The sequence below is a fragment of the Balaenoptera borealis genome (assembly GCF_965194805.1).
Source record: "Balaenoptera borealis genome assembly, chromosome: 13".
In the NCBI taxonomy this organism is placed as follows: Eukaryota; Metazoa; Chordata; class Mammalia; order Artiodactyla; family Balaenopteridae; genus Balaenoptera; species Balaenoptera borealis.
Window position 1 is genome coordinate 760,962 of NC_138870.1, and position 18,362 is coordinate 779,323.

Below are 18,362 nucleotides of genomic sequence, written 5' to 3' on the forward strand. Positions count from 1 at the left end.
CGCAGTCACCCCCAACCCGGGGGAGTGCAGGAGTGGTGGGGCAGGGTACCCGGTGGGAGGGACAGGCTCCGAGCTCAGCTCTGCTGCCGCTCGTCAGCCTGTGCTGAGTGGGGGGTGGAGCCTCTGCTCCGAAGCCCGCTGCACCTCCATAAAGGCCGGCCTGGCTACTGGGGGATTAACTGAGATAAGAATTAGTGAGACCCTAGCAGGTGCTCAGGGCGTCCTCTGTTCCTGCTTCTACTCCTCCCTCCACCATTATTTTCAAGTTTCTTTCTTGATTCATTTCTCATCACTCCCTCTTCCTACTTTTAAGCCCAGAACGTGCACAACGATACCAGGATTCTGGCTGCCTCTTTGCTCAGTAATAAGCCTTCCTCTTGGTGGCCACAAGTGATGTTGAAGGGCCAGGGGCTTGCCCCGCTTCCCCTGGTTGGAGGGGGTGGGGACAATGGGTCTGGGCCTCTCTTCACACTTCAGATTTTGTCCACCTTACTGAACTTCCCTCACTCTCCCCTCCCCTCCCCAGTTTAGCGGTGGGCAGGGCCGACATTGATCCTTGGTCTCAGTGCAAACTTCCCCACCAGAGTCCATTCAGTGCTAAAGAGTAAAGGCACTTCTGCCTCCTCTCCCGCTCTCCTCAGGTCCCGACCACCAATCCCATGTCACTCCAGGCAAATCCGTGGCTTTTCTGCAAGGTATTACCACATAGAGCTGCTCTGGCCGGACGTGGCAACTCGCCAAGTGTCCAAGCACAAACACAGATTCACTTTCCCTTCCCGACAGGTGCCTATCTCCGGCCAGCAGAGAGTGAGAACACTTTATTTTATTTTATAGCAATTTGTTCTGCTGAGCACCCATTCCTATAGTTTCCTATTTATACTATGAGTTTCTAGAGGACGGGACACGTGTCTTAATCATCTTTGCATTTGAGAGAGTCTCAGACACAATGCTTTACCCATCGATACATACAGTGCTTAGTAAACTATGAGTTGACTTTTGTCTATCTTATAATGCAAGATCCTAAAAATTGAGAATCATGATTAAGCTAACTGCCAAGCACATGGTAAATGCTCAATAAAGGATGATGACTATTATCAACTATGTATTTATCTCTCTTCCAAACTCCCAGAGTGTACATTTATCACTTTATCACTTCCATTACATTTATCACTTTCCACTTCGGATTCTTGGTATGTGTACGTGTGCATGTGTTTAAGTATTCCTACAAAACTGGTACACCTTGAAGGCAGGGGTTGTTATTCATCTTGGTTCCCTCCCCCTCAAAAGTAGCCAGTCAAGTGCATCAAAGATGCTCAATAAACATTGCTGAGTAAACTGATTTTTCGAGTTCTCTTTGTAAACCACCAAATATGTTATGAACAGGTTCTTAATGTCTTGGGATAAAAATGATAATGACAACAGTGGTAATTATGATGGCATTCAGCAGCCTTCATTATGATAATTCACTGAACCTCATCATCTTTTCTCTTTATGGGGTTAAGGGTTGGAAGGAGCCACGTCTACACCATAAATGCTGAATATGACATCTTTTGGTTCCAGGGAGGTAAAAAGATGGGTAGCTCCCCGCCCCCTCCAGTTTATATATGAAGCCTTAACCCTCAGTGTGACTGTACTTGGAGATGGGGCCTTTAGGGAGGTAATTACAGTTAAATGCAGTCATAAGAGTGGGGCTCTGACCCAATAGGACTGGTGTCCTTATGAGGAGAGGAAGAGACACCAGGAGTGTATGCACAGAGGGAGGCCAGGTGAGGACACAGCAAGAAGGTGGCCGTCTGCAAGCCAGGATGAGAGGGCCTCACCAGAAACTAACCCTGCTGGACCTTGATCTGGGGCTACCTGTCTCCAAAACGGTGAGATGGTAAGTTTCTGTTGTTTAAGCCGCCTGGTGTGTGGTATTTTGTTATGGCAGCCCATTCAGACTCAGATAATGAAAAAAAGACTCAGATAGTGGCCTGACCGTCTTAAGAGTAAAAAACATCTACTCCTTTTTGGTTTTTAAGTCCTCTGTCTCACAATTATTTGATCTGTGGCAACCTGGACCCCACCTCCATCCTATGCCTTTCTCCCTGAGTAGAAGTTTGGCAAGGAGGAAGGACATGTGTCTTCAGTCCCCATGATGGCTAATTTTATGTGTCAACTTGACTGGACCACGGGACACCCAGACATTCAGTCACACATTATTTTGGGTGTGTCTGTGAAGGTGTTTCTGAATGAGATGAACATTTGAATCAGTAGACTGAGGAAAGCAGATTGTCCTCCCCAGTGTGGGTGGGCCTCATCCAATCAGTTGAAGACTTGAATTAAACAAAAGGGCTGAGTAAAGGGACCAGCTGCCTGCCTGACCGTTGAGCGGAGACACTGGTCTTCTCCTGCCCTTGGGCTGGAACTCACACCAGCAGCTACTTTGGGTTCAGCTTGCAGACTCCAGATCTTGGGCTCCATGATCATGTGAGCCAATTCCTTATTTTCTCTCTCTCTCTCTCTCCCTGTGTGTGTGTGTGTATGTGTGTGTGTGTGTGTCTCCATATATCCCATGGGTGCTCTCTCTCTGGAGAACTCTAACACAGTCCCCCTTTTTTGCAGGTGGAAAAACTGAAGTGAAATTCAGGCTGTTCACAGAGAAGAGCAGCATTGCTCTAATAGCTGTAAAGTTCCCTGCTCCCTGTAGAGATTTTTAAAAATCAGCCTCGAGGGCTTCCCTGGTGGAGCAGTGGTTAAGAATCCGCCTGCCAATGCAGGGGACACAGGTTCGAGCCCTGGTCAGGGAAGATCCCACATGCCGTGGAGCAACTAAGCCCGTGTGCCACAACTACTGAAGACCACGTGCCTAGAGCCCGTGCTCTGCAACAAGAGAAGCCACTGCAATGAGGAGCCCACGCACTGCAACAAAGAGCAGCCCCCACTCACTGCAACTAGAGAAAGCCCGTGCACAGCAACGAAGACCCAACACAACCCCCAAATAAATTAATTAATTAAATTAAAAAAAAAATCAGCCTCGAAAATAGGTGATTTGGACCCAACTGGGATCAAGAGTTTGTTTTGTTCTTATAAAAAGAGTGAAATAAATTAGCTTTTGCAATGATTAAAAAAAAAATCTGGGCTATTCATGAGAAGGCAACCTCCCGGCGTGATTTAGGCCTTGTAAAGAGATTGCTCCACATCCTCCAGACTCCAGAGACCATGTTATTTCTCCTTGCGTGGCTTTTGTGCTATGGGGTCATGTTCTCCAATACAATACTTACAGGGACACCTACAGTGTTGGGCCACACGCATCTGAGTAGCAGGCAAGATAGTTCCTATCAATCCCCCAGGAGGAGAGTCAGGCTTCTGTTTTGTTTTGTTTTAATATTTATTTTAGTTATTTATTTGGTTGCGCCAGGTCTTAGTTGCAGCAGGCGGGCTCCTTCGTTGTGGCTCACTGGCTCCTTAGTTGTGGCATGTGCACTCTTAGTTGTGGCACGCGTGTGAGATCTAGTTCCCCGACCAGGGCTCGAAGCCGGCCCCCTGCATTGGGAGCGCAGAGTCTTAGCCGCTGCGCCACCAGGGAAGCCCCTGGGGTCGGTCTTCACGATGTGTGTGTTCCTTACTTACACATTCCCTGACTCTGAGCACTGTGTGTGTAAGATGCTGTGCTGGGTGCTTATCTCTTTTACTCCTCGCAACAAGCCCCTGAACTTAACACCCTTATCACCCCCATTTTACAGGTGAAGAATCTGAAACTTAGCAGTGTTAGCTGTCATTCCGATCACACGCTGGTAAGAGACAGAGCTGGGGTTTGCACTCAGGGGGTCAGACTCCATGCTCAGTCATCACCTCCAGACTGAGCCTCAGGTAGAGGCCTGTCCTCGTGCTTGGCTAGACTTGGAGGCCAAATGTCTAGCTGCTCTAGGGGGTGGGTATTAAAGGCGGAGCTTACAGCAGAGGGCGACGGGTGCCTGGAGGATGAAGACCTGGTACTTCCCGGGTGCCCACGCTGCTGGGGGACTCTGTTTCATAACCAGACTATCTAGATTTAGGCACTTGCCACATGGATTTAACTCCGGTGACCGCCTGCCGTAAGACCACTCGCATTTGAATACTGGACTCCCCGCTTGTGTCTCAGGCGCTGCAGGGCGCTGGATGGGCAGGGGGCATCGATGGCCACGGGGTCACGGGTGCAGTGGTTCCCCTGAGGGCGGACGGCTGCGGCACCGAAATCTAGAGGCGCAAATGTGGAGCCACACGGTCCAGCCAACCCTTCTCCAAGGCGCGTCCCCTTCCAAAACCAACCGTGGAGGGTCTGGGTGGCCTTGTTTTAAGCTGGGGACGGCGGCATTTTCCTAACGGCCCTGATTCTCCTCTTGCTTCCCTCCTGCCAACTGGCTGATGTCAGAAGTGGGACACTCCATGGCATTGCCTTTGATCCCTGCTAAGCTCACCTCCCAGGGGGCAGCCCATTAAGCCATCACCCATCAGGCACACAGAACTCAGCAGAAAGACAAGGCAGCCGGGACGGGAGGCGAAGTGCAGAGAACCCTGAGCTTGGTGAACTAAGAAAAACTCGTCTCCTTCACAAACCGGGGCAAGCTGCTCAGAGGCCAGGGGAAGCCCCCGCCCTCACCCAAGGCTCTGTTACCGATCCGGTGACCACCTTCTTCAGCTGCCAGCCCCTCAGAAAGCACCAAACGAGCTGCGCGGGGTAAAGCGGCACCACAGAAAAGGTAAGGCGGTCAGGTCAGGTCTTCTCTGAGGCCTTGGTGCTCCGCGTGCAGCTGATTCTTCACTTGTTGGATATCTGCCTCCTATCGGACACTGAAACGATGGCTGGATTCTCTGTTTTCCAGATATTTCACATCATGCTGTGGGTATCACAGACATCCAGCCTTTCTGGGCCACACCCTGGCAGCATGTTAAAAGAGCTGGAAAACCACTCTCACCGTTGCCATAAATCTGCTTCAGAAAACTATCCCAAGAAAATAACCCACAAGGAAAATAACAGTGCTGTTTCATGGCCTTTGTACACACAGTCTGTTCAGAGCTGTTGTTCACATTAGCAAAATGTCAGCAAGATCTAGAATGGCCAGCACATCAGTAGGAAGGGTTACATGGCTGCTAAAATGGAGAACTGAGACCCCAAAGATTCGTCCACTTGGAACCTCCACTGTCACCTCATTTGCAGGTGTAATTAAGACCTCAAGATGAGATCACCTGGATTAGGGTGTTTCCTAAATTCGGCGACATTAAAAGAGACAGAAAAGCAGAAAACATAGAAACCGAGAAGGCGGCCACATGAAGACAGAGGCAGAGATGGGAGGGATGCGGCCACAAGCCCAGGGACGCCTGGAGCCCCGGGAGCTGGAAGAGGCGGGAAGGACCCTCCCCAGGGCCTCTGGAGAGAGATGTCATGACTGTGGGCTTCCAGCCTCCAGAGCTGTGAGAGAATACGTTTCTGTTGTTTGAAGCCCCCCAGTTTGTGCTAATTTTGTCTCAGCAACCCCAGGAAACAAATACATATAGTAAAGAAGCAGCAATGCTGAAAACTGAATAGATGATCATATTAAATGAAAAACGCAGAACTGAAAGTACTAGATATATGTTTATGACAAACAATATGCATGTGTATCGAAGAGAAGATGGAGATGATGTTTGTATGGGTTTTTTAGTAAGGTTGTTTAAACGAACACATTTCATGTCTTACAAACACAATGAGTAACGTGGCCTGTTCACAGACCTGAAAGTAAAGTCTGGTCGTCCCATGCGCAGAGCCAGGCTTGGACCCCAGCTATTTTTCACTCTGGTCAATTTGGTGTCAGAGTTTTGACCCCAGCAGTACCGGCTCACAGATCCACCTCTAAAATTCGAGTGCCCACCTGCACCTGCTTCCCTGTCGTGAACTCTCCCCGCCTCTGAGACAGAGTCACCCCCTCAGACCACAACCCCCAGACTTTGTCTTTACCAAATATTCTCTCACAGACCCCATCACCTCCCCACTCTCCAGCCCCACCCTCCAGCCCCACCCTCCTCCTCCCACAGGCCCGAAGTAAAGGTGAGGCAGAGAGCGTGTCATTTCTTGGCCTAGTCCTGATTATTTTAAACAGCGGAGAGAAAGCGTTGATTTGCATTTGCCTGTGTAACTAGACACAGATCCCTAGTGGGCCATTAATCTTCCTTAATCCAGCTAAATGTGCCCATATGGAAAGTCAGTGTCTATGTAACCTATTTCATGCATCTATTTCAAATATTTTAAACCTATTTTATCAAAAAGACTTAACCATCCTATTTTATAATAGTAAATATTTCGTAGTGTTTTAAATATTCCATCCCGTGTATGTATGTATCACTTAATACTTTTCAAAGTTTTTTTAGTGGACTTTTGCTCATATGACACAAAAGTATCATAAAGAAAATAAGGCAGAAAAATTTTATCCCCATTTTTAAGGTAAGAAAATTGAGACCTAAAGATTAAGTGCTGGGCTTCCCTGGTGGCGCAGGGGTTGAGAATCTGCCTGCCAATGCAGGGGACACGGGTTCGAGCCCTGGTCTGGGAAGATCCCACATGCCGCAGAGCAACTGGGCCCGTGAGCCACAACTACTGAGCCTGCGCGTCTGGAGCCTGTGCTCCGCAACAAGAGAGGCCACGAGAGGCCCGCGCACCGCGATGAAGAGTGGCCCCCGCTTGCCGCAACTAGAGAAAGCCCTCGCACAGAAACGAAGACCCAACACAGCCAAAAATAAATAAATAAATAAATAAAACTAAAAAAAAAAAAAAAAAAAAAAGATTAAGTGCTTTTTGCAAAGTTATAGAGCAATTCAGCAGCAGAGCTAGAACCCAAACCAGCAAAAGTACACATTATAATAACCTATATTCCTTTATATTCCTCAAAATCAGGCCACTTCTTTGAAAAATAAAAAAGGAATAAAACTGTGTATATAATATAGTTATTTTTATTTAAAAAAAGGAGAAAATGGGATCGATATCCAAATTTTTAAAAATTTATATGCAAAGAAACTCTAGAAGAAGAAATAAAAAACAAATAGCCTGCGAGGTCAGAGATGGGGGTGGAGACCAGACAGAGCAGAGCTGCCGGCAGAGCCCTGAGGGTGTGCTCCCTCCAAGCACGAAGGCCAAGGGCAGAGGGAAACCAGCCCAAGAAACAGAAAGGGCAGAGTCAGAGCCCTCAGAGGCAGCGAGGAGCCAAGGAAGGGACTACGCTCTGCTGCATCTGGAAAACAAGCCTCTTAACATAAAAGCATCAGTGCTTTTCTCCAGAACTTAATGCAGCTCTGACGGCGAGGCTGCTGGTTACCTTCTGAGGACCGTACACTTTGGTTTTCTGCCTAAAGAATCTCTCCACATCAATAATGCTGGTGCTACTGTTAAAGTGACTCTTCTCTATGCTGACATACTTCTGCAAAAATCCTTTCGTTTTTCAACCAAGTCTCCAAATATTACCTAATGCCTGTCAGTCCCCATCTCGGATGGTAGAAAAAGTGACAGGGGGATGTGAAACGTTTCAAAGAGGTGCTTGAAAAAGAGGAGCTGGGGAATAGTGGACCCAACAGAGCCCAGATTTATAAGTGGTGTCCGGAGTGTGAGAGGCCGGCTCTCAGCTCCCCTGTGGCTGAGGCAGTTACCAGGCAGACAGCAGAGGTGTGACCCCCACCTGCTAATCTCAGACTCGGGCTTAGGAGAGGGCGGAGAGGCTTCACGGCATTCAGGGGAAAGGGTACGGGCTTTATACTGTGAGCCCATCATACAACGGAATACAGAGCGCTGGTAAGAATGAGGCAGCTCTACATGAGCTGATACGGAACAAACATCCAAGATTAATTAAGTTTTAAAAAAACTGTGGCACGTGTGTGTAGGATGCCATCCTCTGCAGAGAGGAAGAGAAGCTTCTTGTCAAAGGTTAGCTGTGGAAGGATACGGATGGCAGCGGTGGTAGGCTGGGGCAGGAGGCCGGGGAAGGAAAGATACTCTTTTTCACAAACACCCTTTTGTGACTTCTGAATTCTGTACTATACACGTAAACCTCAAATAGTTTTTAAACAGTCTAGACACACACATGTGCAAACACACCCACAGCGTCACCTGCACAAAGCCACGAAATACGCCCTCGGCCCCTCGGACCCCCTTTCTAGAAGCAGAACCCTGCGTCCTCCCCTCCGCTGCTCCCCACCCCCACCAGTGACCGCCCACCGCAGCCCAAGCCCTCCTCACCTCACCCTGTCCCCCCAGAGGCCCCTCAGCCACAGAACCCACGTCGTATCCTCTCAGAACCTGCAGGACCAGCCCACTCGCTCGGGCCGAGGTACCTTTCAGACACAGCTGCACGCTGACAGCGAGCTTCGGCGGCTGATCTTCGGGCACATGAGGGCACCGTGTGCAGCGAGGGGACGCTGGGGGGATAGGAGACCCTGGTCTCATGCAGGCCGTCACCTGGGGGCTCACTTCACCCTGGGGTCCCCATTTCCTTAACTCACAAAGAAGGGGCTATAAGAGGTGGTCTTTCCAGATTTCATGTCTGCAGACCCCACTTTATGGGCCACTTCTCTGGGCTGGACGTGTGCTGGGTGCTGGCGAGTGCCGGCCCACAGAAACATTTAATCTCCGAGCAAGATTAAACATTCTGGGAGCCCCCCCAAAAAGTGAAAAGAAACAGGTGAAATTCATTTCAGTAATAGATTTTATTTAGCCCAATATACCCAAAAGATTGTCATTTTAACATGCAATCAATATAAAAATTATCGAGTTTCCACCTTTGTAGTTCTATGTGTTTGAAATCAGCGTGTATCTTACATTTACAGAACATCTCCACATGGACCGGCCACACTTCACGGGCTCAAAGGCCATCTGCAGCTAATGGCGACCTCACCGGTCAGCGCAGGCGCTGGTGCGACAAGGCGGCTCTCCCCTCGCTTCGGACCTCGTCAAGCCCAGAGCTGAGGACCAGCCCGAGCAGCAGCTGCATCCTCAGAAAAGGCCCGAGCCACCCGAGCAGCAGGTCCGAGTGCCTGTCTGCCTAGGAGGGCTGGATGCCAAACAAGGCTGCGGAGCTCAAGACAGACAGGAAGCAGAGATCCTCAAGGCCTAGAGCAGGGCCACATGGGGGCTTCCGGGGCGAGAGAAGAGGCTGGGAAGTCGGGGCTTCCACCACACAAACCCACAAACGCACCTGTGGCAGAGGCCTCCTGTCATGTCAGTTACATCCGCTTATTCTTTTAAATGCCTCTGAACACCTTCTAACCCCCGGCCTTCGGCCAGGCAATGGGAACACAGCTACCTCTCATGGGAGCTCTTATCTGGAGCAGGAGATGTGCTAACACCGCACTAGAGGCTCATTTACTCACCCAAGTCCCTGTGAGGGGAGAACCAACTTACAGATGCGGTTAAATCACTTTCCAACAGTCACACACCCAGCGAGTGGGAGGGCAGGGATCTACCCTCGACTCAGTGCTGCGAAGAGCCACGCTCCCCAGCTTCAGAGAGGCCACAGAATCCCACAGTCACGAGGCCGCGGGGTCACCACCACAGAAAGCACACGAAACAGGGGCCTGGAGCAGGGGACACCAGGAAAGGGTGCACAGAGGCGACCCCTGGGTAAGCCTGGAAGTTTGAAAGGGCTCACCAGGCAAGAGGGGGGCGGGGCCTCCAGAGGCGTCAGCAGGTGCAAAAGGCACAGAGGTGTGAGGGGTGCAGTGCTCAGAAAACGAACACTATGGGGGGCTGGGCTGGATCAGAGGCCCCACATGAAGTAGGGGTGCCCGCCAAAACCAGTGCCCAAGGGCCCTACATTCCGCAAGAACCTGGGCTTTACCCTTGGGCCAGGGGAAGCCATTAAAGAGTTTTATCCAGGGTGTGAACAGGACCAGATTTTAAAAATCATCCTGAAGGAGAGAGAGCAAAGTTCAGTGGCCTCCCTTCCTCTCCGCAGGGCTCTTAACTCTTGGCTTCGGCGGACCAACCCTAGGACTCACCTCCCAGGCCTTCCACCACCCGACAGCATGTCCTCACACGGAAACGTGGCCACTGACGGGAAGCACTGAAACATTTCAGCTGTTCAACCGCTACGGCCCCCGTGTCTCCTCCCTGCACAGGAATAAAATCATTCGCTGCCTTCACAGCCTCCCTCCACCCAACCCCCTCCATACACGCTTCCAGCTCACCTGACTACCCTGCTCCATTTTCAGCTCATCAGCCTTTGAGGCTGGCCTGCTTTTCAAGGTCACAGAAGCAGAAACACTTGCGTGTTATACAAACAGTAGAATATAACTAGAATAACAGGGCATAGGAAGGGGGGAACCAGCAAAGGCGTGTACCAAGGAGGCACGGATGCAGGCAGAACCTGGTGAGACAGCCATCGGGCAAAGCGCAACTACCGCACGGCAGGGGGAGGAGTCGACAGGAGGGGGAGGAGTCGACAGGAGGGAGAGAGGGCAGAGACACCGGTGTAACAGAGCCCCACCTGGCCACTGACAACCTGGAAAACGGAGCTGAAGCCCAGGAGGCACCAGGCCAGATCCCCTTACCCAGTGAGAAGTGCACCAGGGAGGGGCTCAGGAGGCCATGCCTGGTCTGAGCGGAGAGTGGGCCCACTGCACACCTCGGGGAGGGGTAGTGATGAACCAGACCAGACTGTGGAGCCCTCAACCCTGCCCGGGTAGGCCCTGCACTGGGGCGACCTTCAGAGGTAAGTGTTCCAAGCAAGTGAAAGGCCAAGGTCCCTCCACCAGGACCCTGTTCTGAACTTCCAGCTTCATGAACACCCTGGCCTGAAAAATCAAACCCCTGCCTTTGCAGGAAGACGAAATGTTTCAAGGACAAAGCATTCTCCTTTCCCAAATGCCTCCTGTGCAAGGGGCCTCTGCAGGGCTGTGCATCTTGTTTCCACACCACCTGCCAAGCTGGCCAAAGTGGGGCGCAAAGGGGAGGGCATTCAGGCAGCAAGATACAGTGCCTGGGCCAGGTCAGCTCCTCCTAGAATTAGGCTGGCCACACTGGCAGGGCCCATCCAGCTGCAGGAAACAGGCTGCCGTGGACGACTGGCTCTGCTTGTCCGGCAGCCTTGGGGACCAGGGGGTCAAGGTGAGCAGGAAGACCACTCAGTCATGGACAGGAAGCCGGCAGAGAGGAGAGGTCACGGCCTTGCGGATCCGATGGAAGATCTGAGCCAGCTTGTAGAGGAAGGGCAGGGAAGCAGGAGAAGCTGCAGGGAGAGGTGAGTCAGTGGGCCCCTACCCGCCCAAACTCTCCCACCTGGGGAGCGACCCATGCTGGTGCCCCTCCTCCCCTCCCAACAGTAAAGAATTTCCCTTCCTCCAGGATATAGACTCTGGGATGCATTTTCTTCACTTGGATTACAGTGACCTTCAGCTTGCTCAGAAAAAGATCCAAATTTATTATGTTTTAATCTAACTTTTTAATATACAAAAAACTGGTAACGGTGGCTCCCTCTGGGGAGAGGAATTTGGGAAGAGACTTCTCACTACATTCCTCTTTGTAGCTTTTAAATTTGGAGCCAAGTGACAGTATTACCTATTTTTATCATAAGTTAATTATACTGAAAATAAAAGTAAAATCCACCTCTTTTGAAAGAGAGCTGAGTTGGCTGTTTGTTTTGGTTTGTTTGTTTTTCCTTATTTGAATTACTGATTTTTAATTGATTTTTTTTTCTTTCTTAAAAAGAAATATGTTACTGGAACTTCCCTAGCAGTCCAGTGGTTAAGACTCTGCGCTTCCAACGCAGGGGGCGCAGGTTCAATCCCTGGTCGGGGAGCTAAGATCCCGCATGCCGCAAGGCACGGCCAAAAAAAAAAAAAAATGTTACTTTTAAGAAAGCTATTATAGTCCACCCTCTTTACATCCTCTCTGCCGAGTTCTAACTGCAGCCCAGCCCTGGGTTCTCGCCACCTCTGCACTGAGTCAAGACTGTCCTGAGGGTGGGACCACAGCCAGGGCTCCCTGATGGAAGAAGCTCAGATGGCACCTTGCTGTACCCACTCAGAAGACCAGGGTTTATGAGGCTGAAGAACTCATAAGAACCACAAAAAAGTTTCTAAGTTTTACTAAGTCTCTGGAACAAAGTAAAAGGTCAGATGGTGGACAGGAATGAACACAAACTCTCCTCAGCTTCCCTGAGGGCTAACAGAGCTGTTCAGAGGGAACTCCTGCTCAGTGTTCAGCCAAGGGGTCCAAGGGACAACCTGAGCTGTGCAGAAACGGCTCCTGAACAAGCAAAAGGCAAGTGGGGGACACGGGCAAGATCTAAGGCTAAATCAAGAGCAACAGACACACGTTTGTGTGACTCTAGAGTCGTCACTTTTCTCTCTGGTTCTTAGGTTTCTCAACCAAAGACCAAAGAAAAAGAAAATGAAGGGACTGAAACAAGGGTTTCCAGTTTTCCTTTGTTTGGAAAGTTACATAGTCCTAAGTCTGAATTCATGAGTAGAGATTAGGTCATAACTCACACAGAGCAACACACAGAAAAGTCCACGAGGGAGCACCTAACCATTGGCCCAGTGCTTATAGGTCTGAGGAATTAACCCTCAGCAAAGAGCATAGCAGAAAACGGAGTAAGAAATCATCAAAATGTTCAACGATAGGGCATTGTAAAATCAATTATGGAAGTTCCTATAATCTGGAGTATTATTTAGCCAGGTAAAGCTTTAAACACATTTCTTTTTTTTTTTGGCCGCGCTTCGGTATCTTAGTTCCCTGACCAGGGATCCAAACCGGGCCCTCGGCAGTGAAAGCACGGAGTCCTAACCACTGGACCACCAGGGAAGTCCCTAAAGCCATGTTTTAAAGAATACTTGTAGGGGGATGGGCAATTGGAAGAAGGTACTTCCAGTTATGAGATAAATAAGTATTAGGAATGTAATGTACAACATGATAACTATAATTAACACTGCTGTGTGTTAGATACAGAAGATAAGAGTTCTCATCACAAGGAAAACATTTTTGTTCTATTTTTAAATTTTTTATCTATATGAAATGATAAAGGTTCACTAGACATACTGTGGCAATCATTTCATGATGTATGTGAGTCAAATCATTATGCGATACACCTTAAACTTATACAGTGCTCTATGTCAATTATAATTCAATAAAACTAGAAGGAAAAAAAAAGAATACTTAACGACACGCAAAATTGCATCTACATCCAGAGAAAGACTAAGTATAACCGTTACGGTAGCAGACTTATGGGCGATTTCTGTTTTCTCCTTTATACTTTTCTCTATTTTCCATATTCTCTAAAATATTATATATTTTTTTCTATTGTAATTGTATTTCTACAATTTAATATGGTTTCAATTAACATAAATTTTTTACACATTACGATGAAGTTTTTCTTTGTTAACTCTGAGGCTCTCCTCAGAGTTCACCCCTGGACGTTCAGGGTCAACAGGGCAGAGTGGCCTTTCTCCAGGACTGGCCTCTCCTTCTAGGTAGGCTGGGCTGGCTCCTGCTCAGGTCCACCAACTCCTCCTTGCAGAAGAGACCAGGGAAAACCTCCACCCCCAGGAGGGCTCCCAAGGCCCAGCCCCTGTCAACCGCCCCGTCCCCAGGAGGGCGGGAGGCGTCTTCACTCACCGGGATCAAACCTCACCACCAAGAGGCAGAGAAGCAAGGCAGCCAGGAGGCTCTTTCTGAAGGGCAGGGCAAAGAAGTGGCTCACTGCAGAGTCCCAAAGCTGGCGAAGCAACGTCAGTAGTGACAGGAACTTGTGGGAGGAGGAGCCTGGCCGGGGAGACCGAGCATAACTTCAGGGTAAGAACCAGCTTCCCTGACTCTGAGCTTGATTATAAAAGTCGAGCAAAAGGGTAACAAGACTGGTTTTCTCATGCAGTTCATAAAGTGGTTCTAAAGGAAGTTCCAAAAGCTCCGAAGATGCTTTAAGGACAGACTAAATCACCAGAATACCATCTCCTTACGAGAGGACTTTGACAGAAACGTCTACTCAGCTGGGGAAACCTTGCACATCTGGTGCTTCTTTAATAGCCTCACTACTTTACAGCATTTTGGCCTAAGACGTATGCACAGAGTTACACAGAGCAATAGTTCCTGATGATCAACGAATGCAGAAAATAAAGGGCACCTAATAGGTACAGTGAAGAATTCCAGTCTTGGGCCGTGAGTACAAACATGAACACTACCTCCCAGCCCTGACAGAACACCCTGAACTCCTCCTCCCCAGTCAGTGGACAGGCAGGGGGTCTGGGGAGTCACGTGTGGTCCCTGAAGTCAACAAGCTGTTTGCAAAGAAGTGATCTTAACTCAGCAGGTCCATGCTCACAAAGAAAGCACACAAAGAAAAACACTTTGGAAACAGGACTACAGTCTCCTAACGGGCCTTTCATGTAAAACGGATTAGGCCTATTCTACGTGTTACCAACAGAAAAAGCAAGAATCAGTGGGTTAAAAACTACCAGAAGGAAACGTTAAACTCAGCCTCAGGAAGAACTTCCTTACAGAACTGTCCCCAGCTGCGTCAGGAGACAGGGACTTTTCTGTCCTTGAAAGTATTCATGTACAGACTAGACGATCGCTCGAGGAAAAGGTGATGAAGAGGCTTCAGGAACCGGGGAAGAGTCTGGAGTAGAGGCCCTTTAAGTCCACCCCCCGCATCCCTGCCCGTGCAGGTGCCCTTGCAGCTGCTAGCCAGGTGCACGGTGTTAGGTCTTGAAGTGGTTTCCACCGTTTGTAAAGCTGCACTCTACTGGGCAGAAGCGGGCTGGCCCTGAAACGGGGCAGACGTCAATCCCTGAAGAAGACACTGAGCGAGAGGTCTGCTAAGGGAAGGCAGACAGGAGGCAGGGCAGGGGCCCAAACTGAACCCCGGAAGTCGAGCTAACAAGTTACCATGTCAGCCGTTCATTCTCCTTTGGCTATCCCCAACTACACCTCAGCGGGGTCTGCATTTGGGCCAGCATTTAAAGGAGTAACATCCCACCCAGGCCAGCACCGTGGAGGCAGATCTAACGACAGGACCCCAAGGAGAAGGTGACTGTCAGGAAACAAAAGCCAAGGTTCTGTCTGAGAACTGCGCCACCCGCCTTCCACTGCCAACTTCAGAGGGTCTGGGCTGGGCTTTCTAAGCACCTCAACAGGTTTCTTATTCTGTGATCTGGAAGTTACTCATACAAAGAACTTCTCCAAGGTTCAGGAGAAAGCCCATTACTCCACTGTAGAGAGGCCAAAAAGAAGGATAACGTCTCACCTTCCTGGTTTAGCTTCTGGGTCTCCTCGGAGCCGGACTGTCCGTGTTTCTGCTGTTGCCTCACCGTGCTAATGGCCTGAAGTGCGTCCAGCCGCTGCTCCTCACTGAAGGCTGCAGAGCCCGCCACCAGCTCTTCAGCCTCCGACAAGCAGCCCAGGGGAAGCAGCACCCGCCGCAGGTGAAGCTCTGCTAAGGCTCTGTACTCCGGAAGGCCCTGGTTGCCAGCGTCTTGGAGCCAAGCACTGACCGTATCCCGCACGGCTCCAGGCTCTCGCATCTTGCTGTATAAAAGAACACTGCAGCCCCAAATAATCCAACCCCGAAAAAAGAGCAGTCAGTTCTTTGTGGTTTGTTAATTTCTCATAACCACCACACTCCTCCTACCCAGCCCGGCCCCCGGCCCTCCAGCCCTTCCCTACGGGATGCTGACACAGTAAGAACCAGGAGTTCTTAGGAGAAGCAAGAAGCTCGCCCAGCTCTGACACACCCCACTTCCGTCACCCCACTTCACGTCTCCTATTCCTTCCTCTTTTCCCTACTCCCTTCCTAAATTCCTCCTTCCACATCTTTTATCGCTGTTTTGAAGTCGGGGGTGGCGGGACAGGGAAAGAATCAGATCTGAAGGGAAATGGTATGGAAGGGAAAAGAGGAGATATCAGGGCGGAATCGGCAGAGGACAGAAAAAGCCTCGTGCTCCTGCACTGACCCAGTGGGGAAGCAGTAAGGACCTAAGGACCTACCACAGCTCCAGGACTTTGGGGGGCAGCTTCTCAGGAACCTGGTAACACCGAAGAACCCAGGACAGCACTTCCTGCCACCGATCCATCTCTGCCAGCGCCTGGATCCCCACAACACACAGAGAGCATTTCACCTCCAAGCAGCTGTCCGCAGAAAAGCCAATTCAAGTCCAGAAGTGGTTCCCCTGCATTGCCATTCCCACCTCCACCCTGAGACCGTTCTTCGCCAGCTCCCAGCTCAGCAGCCATCACCTCTATCCTCGCCACTGACATTCCAGTGGGCCTCACAATTACCGTCACTCTCACGGGCCCCAACACAAGAGAAAACTGCCCTTTTCCCAGGAGCTAAAAGTTCCTGTAAACCTAGAGGCAAATCGGCTGCTGCCCAACACACATCCCTGTATCCAAGTAAATTCAGGAAGGGTTCATTTACTCCCGAGGGGAAAAAGTCAAAGGGTAGCACAAATGTGTGGGTGGAAAGAGAGCTGGAGCTAAGAGTTTGCTTAGTGAAGAAACGAACAGGAGCAAGGTCTCCGCCTGAGTGCAGCACCCAGAATCACAGCCTTCAGCATTTACTGCAACAAGCCTTCACCGACCCCTCAACACACAGCCAGGGCTCCCCAGTTCATTCATCCTTCTCTGAGGACTCGAACTACCCCCTCCCTACTGCGGCCTAATCCAACTCTACAACCCACAGAGAAATGATGCCCTCAGCTACCGGAGAGGCTAGCGGCATCAGAAAGAGCAAGGCAGGACCAAGATTTCGATTCTTTGACACGATCCTTCAACAGGACCAGAACACACCCATTTATCAGCCAAGGTGAGAAGGTGACAGCTCGGGGGAGGGGTGCGCCCAGAAGAGGACTTCGCCACCCGCTTACTGAAGTGATTTAATAACTCAATTCTATCTTCCCGTCAGGCATTCTACCCTGGAACAGGGAGAAAGAACTGGCTGTGGGTCCCCCTAAGCCCGTTACACTCCTCGACCGCTTCCTCCTCACTGGGCAGCGCCTCGTTCTCTCCTCGGAGAACCGGCACAAGGTGAGCCGCTACCTCCGGAGAGTCACCGCGAGAAAAGAAGGCATAAGGCTGGCGTGAGCGACCGGACGGCAGGAGTGCTGGGGTCTGGAGCCCCTCCCACCGCCCCCGGAGGCGAACCGAGCCCACCACGTACGCGCCCGCCGGCTCCTCGGCCAGGCTCTGCCAGGCGCGTTCGCAGGTGCGCAGCGCCGCGCGGAAGTCCAGGTGCACCACCAGGAGGTCGGCCGCATCCTCCAGCAGAAGCGCGGCCGCCGACGGCGCCGGGGCGGCGCGCACGGGCTCGCTGCTCCGCAGGGGCCCCCCGAGCCCCCTCATGGGGGCTGCGGAAGTCGCGGGGTCACTCCTCATAGGCGGGCGCCAGGCCGCCGCCCTCTGGGGGCTGCGGGGTGCCCGGTGCGGCCTGGGGAGGAGGGAGAGTCCTCACAGCCTGGCCCACGAGCCTCCCCGAGGCCGCACCCCGAGAAGGAAAGGGGGGCACGGCTGGGCTCTCCTGCGGTTCCGGCGCGGGACAGCCTGGCGCCCTCGGATTTGCGGAGCAATGCGTCCTTGGACACCTGGCCCCACGACAAGGACTGGGTCCCCGGACCCGGGCAGGGCCGCTCCCTGGCCTCTCTAGCTGCAGGGCCGCCAGCACTGGCGCGGAAACGCGGGCGCCGACATCGTTGCGCGCGCAGACCCCGCCGACGTTCGGGGCTCGGCGGCGCGGGGCACTCTGGGAGTTGTAGTCCGGCTCCTGAAGCGGCCGCCCTCCCGGCGCAGCTGGGAACCGCGGACTACAAGCCCCGGCATGCCGCGTCCCGGAAGTCGTGGCAGCCGGAGAAAGCCCGGCGACGGAAGCCACGGGCTGTGGGAGGTGAGGCCCAACGGGTTGTGGGCGGAGGCGTAGGTCTCTGGCGCGTGCGATGGGGACGCAGCTCGGGCGGCGGGCGGGAAAGGGCGTCTGTGTGCCGCCTCCCGCCGGGCCGCCGCCCAGCTCCCGGTCAGTCCACACTGAGACTCCGTGCCTCATGCCAAATAGAGAGCTCGTGAAAAACAGCCGTACAGTGTGTAATGCAGTTTGCAGTAAAGCACTGGGACAGAGTAAGTATTCCATACGTTACGGCTGCGATAGTAATTATTAAGTGGTTGTACACAGACACATAAGTTACATTTATTATATTCTGTGCTTCACTCAGGCTTTTTGGGGCCTCCCAAGTTTGTGTTAAGCCCTCAGCTCGGTTCCTCCCAGTTTCTACCTTTGAAGTCTCTGGAAGCGGCTCCCCTTGTGAATAGATGAGACGGACCAGGCTAGGCGCAGGGTCAGGACCTGCCCGCGTCAGCCTCCCCTTCCCTGGTCAGCAGCCTGGGCCCTCAGCTCTCTGCA

General features: G+C 51.4%; 1 protein-coding gene across 4 annotated transcripts; it reads right to left on the bottom strand.

The window, feature by feature from the left end:
* Nucleotides 1-295: 295 nt before the first annotated feature.
* On the bottom strand, nucleotides 296-17,670 carry PEX26 (peroxisomal biogenesis factor 26). 4 transcript variants are annotated; one of them, XM_082350086.1, is made up of 5 exons: nucleotides 17,133-17,653; nucleotides 15,962-16,102; nucleotides 15,222-15,517; nucleotides 13,595-13,741; nucleotides 296-11,207 (listed from the first exon to the last, which is right to left on the bottom strand). In XM_082350086.1, exons 1-5 carry the CDS (start codon nucleotides 17,345-17,347, stop codon nucleotides 11,104-11,106), a joined length of 903 nt encoding a protein of 300 aa, XP_082206212.1. In that variant the 5' UTR covers nucleotides 17,348-17,653; the 3' UTR covers nucleotides 296-11,103. The 4 variants fall into 4 exon arrangements, with proteins under 4 accessions (XP_082206212.1, XP_082206214.1, XP_082206213.1 ...); XM_082350087.1 differs by lacking the exon at nucleotides 296-11,207 and adding an exon at nucleotides 11,380-13,489 and having other exon boundaries at nucleotides 17,133-17,656; XM_082350088.1 differs by lacking the exon at nucleotides 13,595-13,741 and having other exon boundaries at nucleotides 17,133-17,660.
* Between the last annotated feature and the right edge of the window lie 692 nt (nucleotides 17,671-18,362).

Coding starts and splice junctions, on each gene's coding strand:
- PEX26 (XM_082350086.1), bottom strand. CDS start 17,347: ATGAGGAGTGACCCCGCGACTTCCGCAGCCCCCATGAGGGGGCTCGGG. Junction 15,518..15,961: donor CCCAAAGTCCTGGAGCTGTG/GTAGGTCCTTAG, acceptor TTGGGGCTGCAG/TGTTCTTTTATACAGCAAGA. Junction 13,742..15,221: donor CCAGAAGCTAAACCAGGAAG/GTGAGACGTTAT, acceptor CTCCCCGGCCAG/GCTCCTCCTCCCACAAGTTC.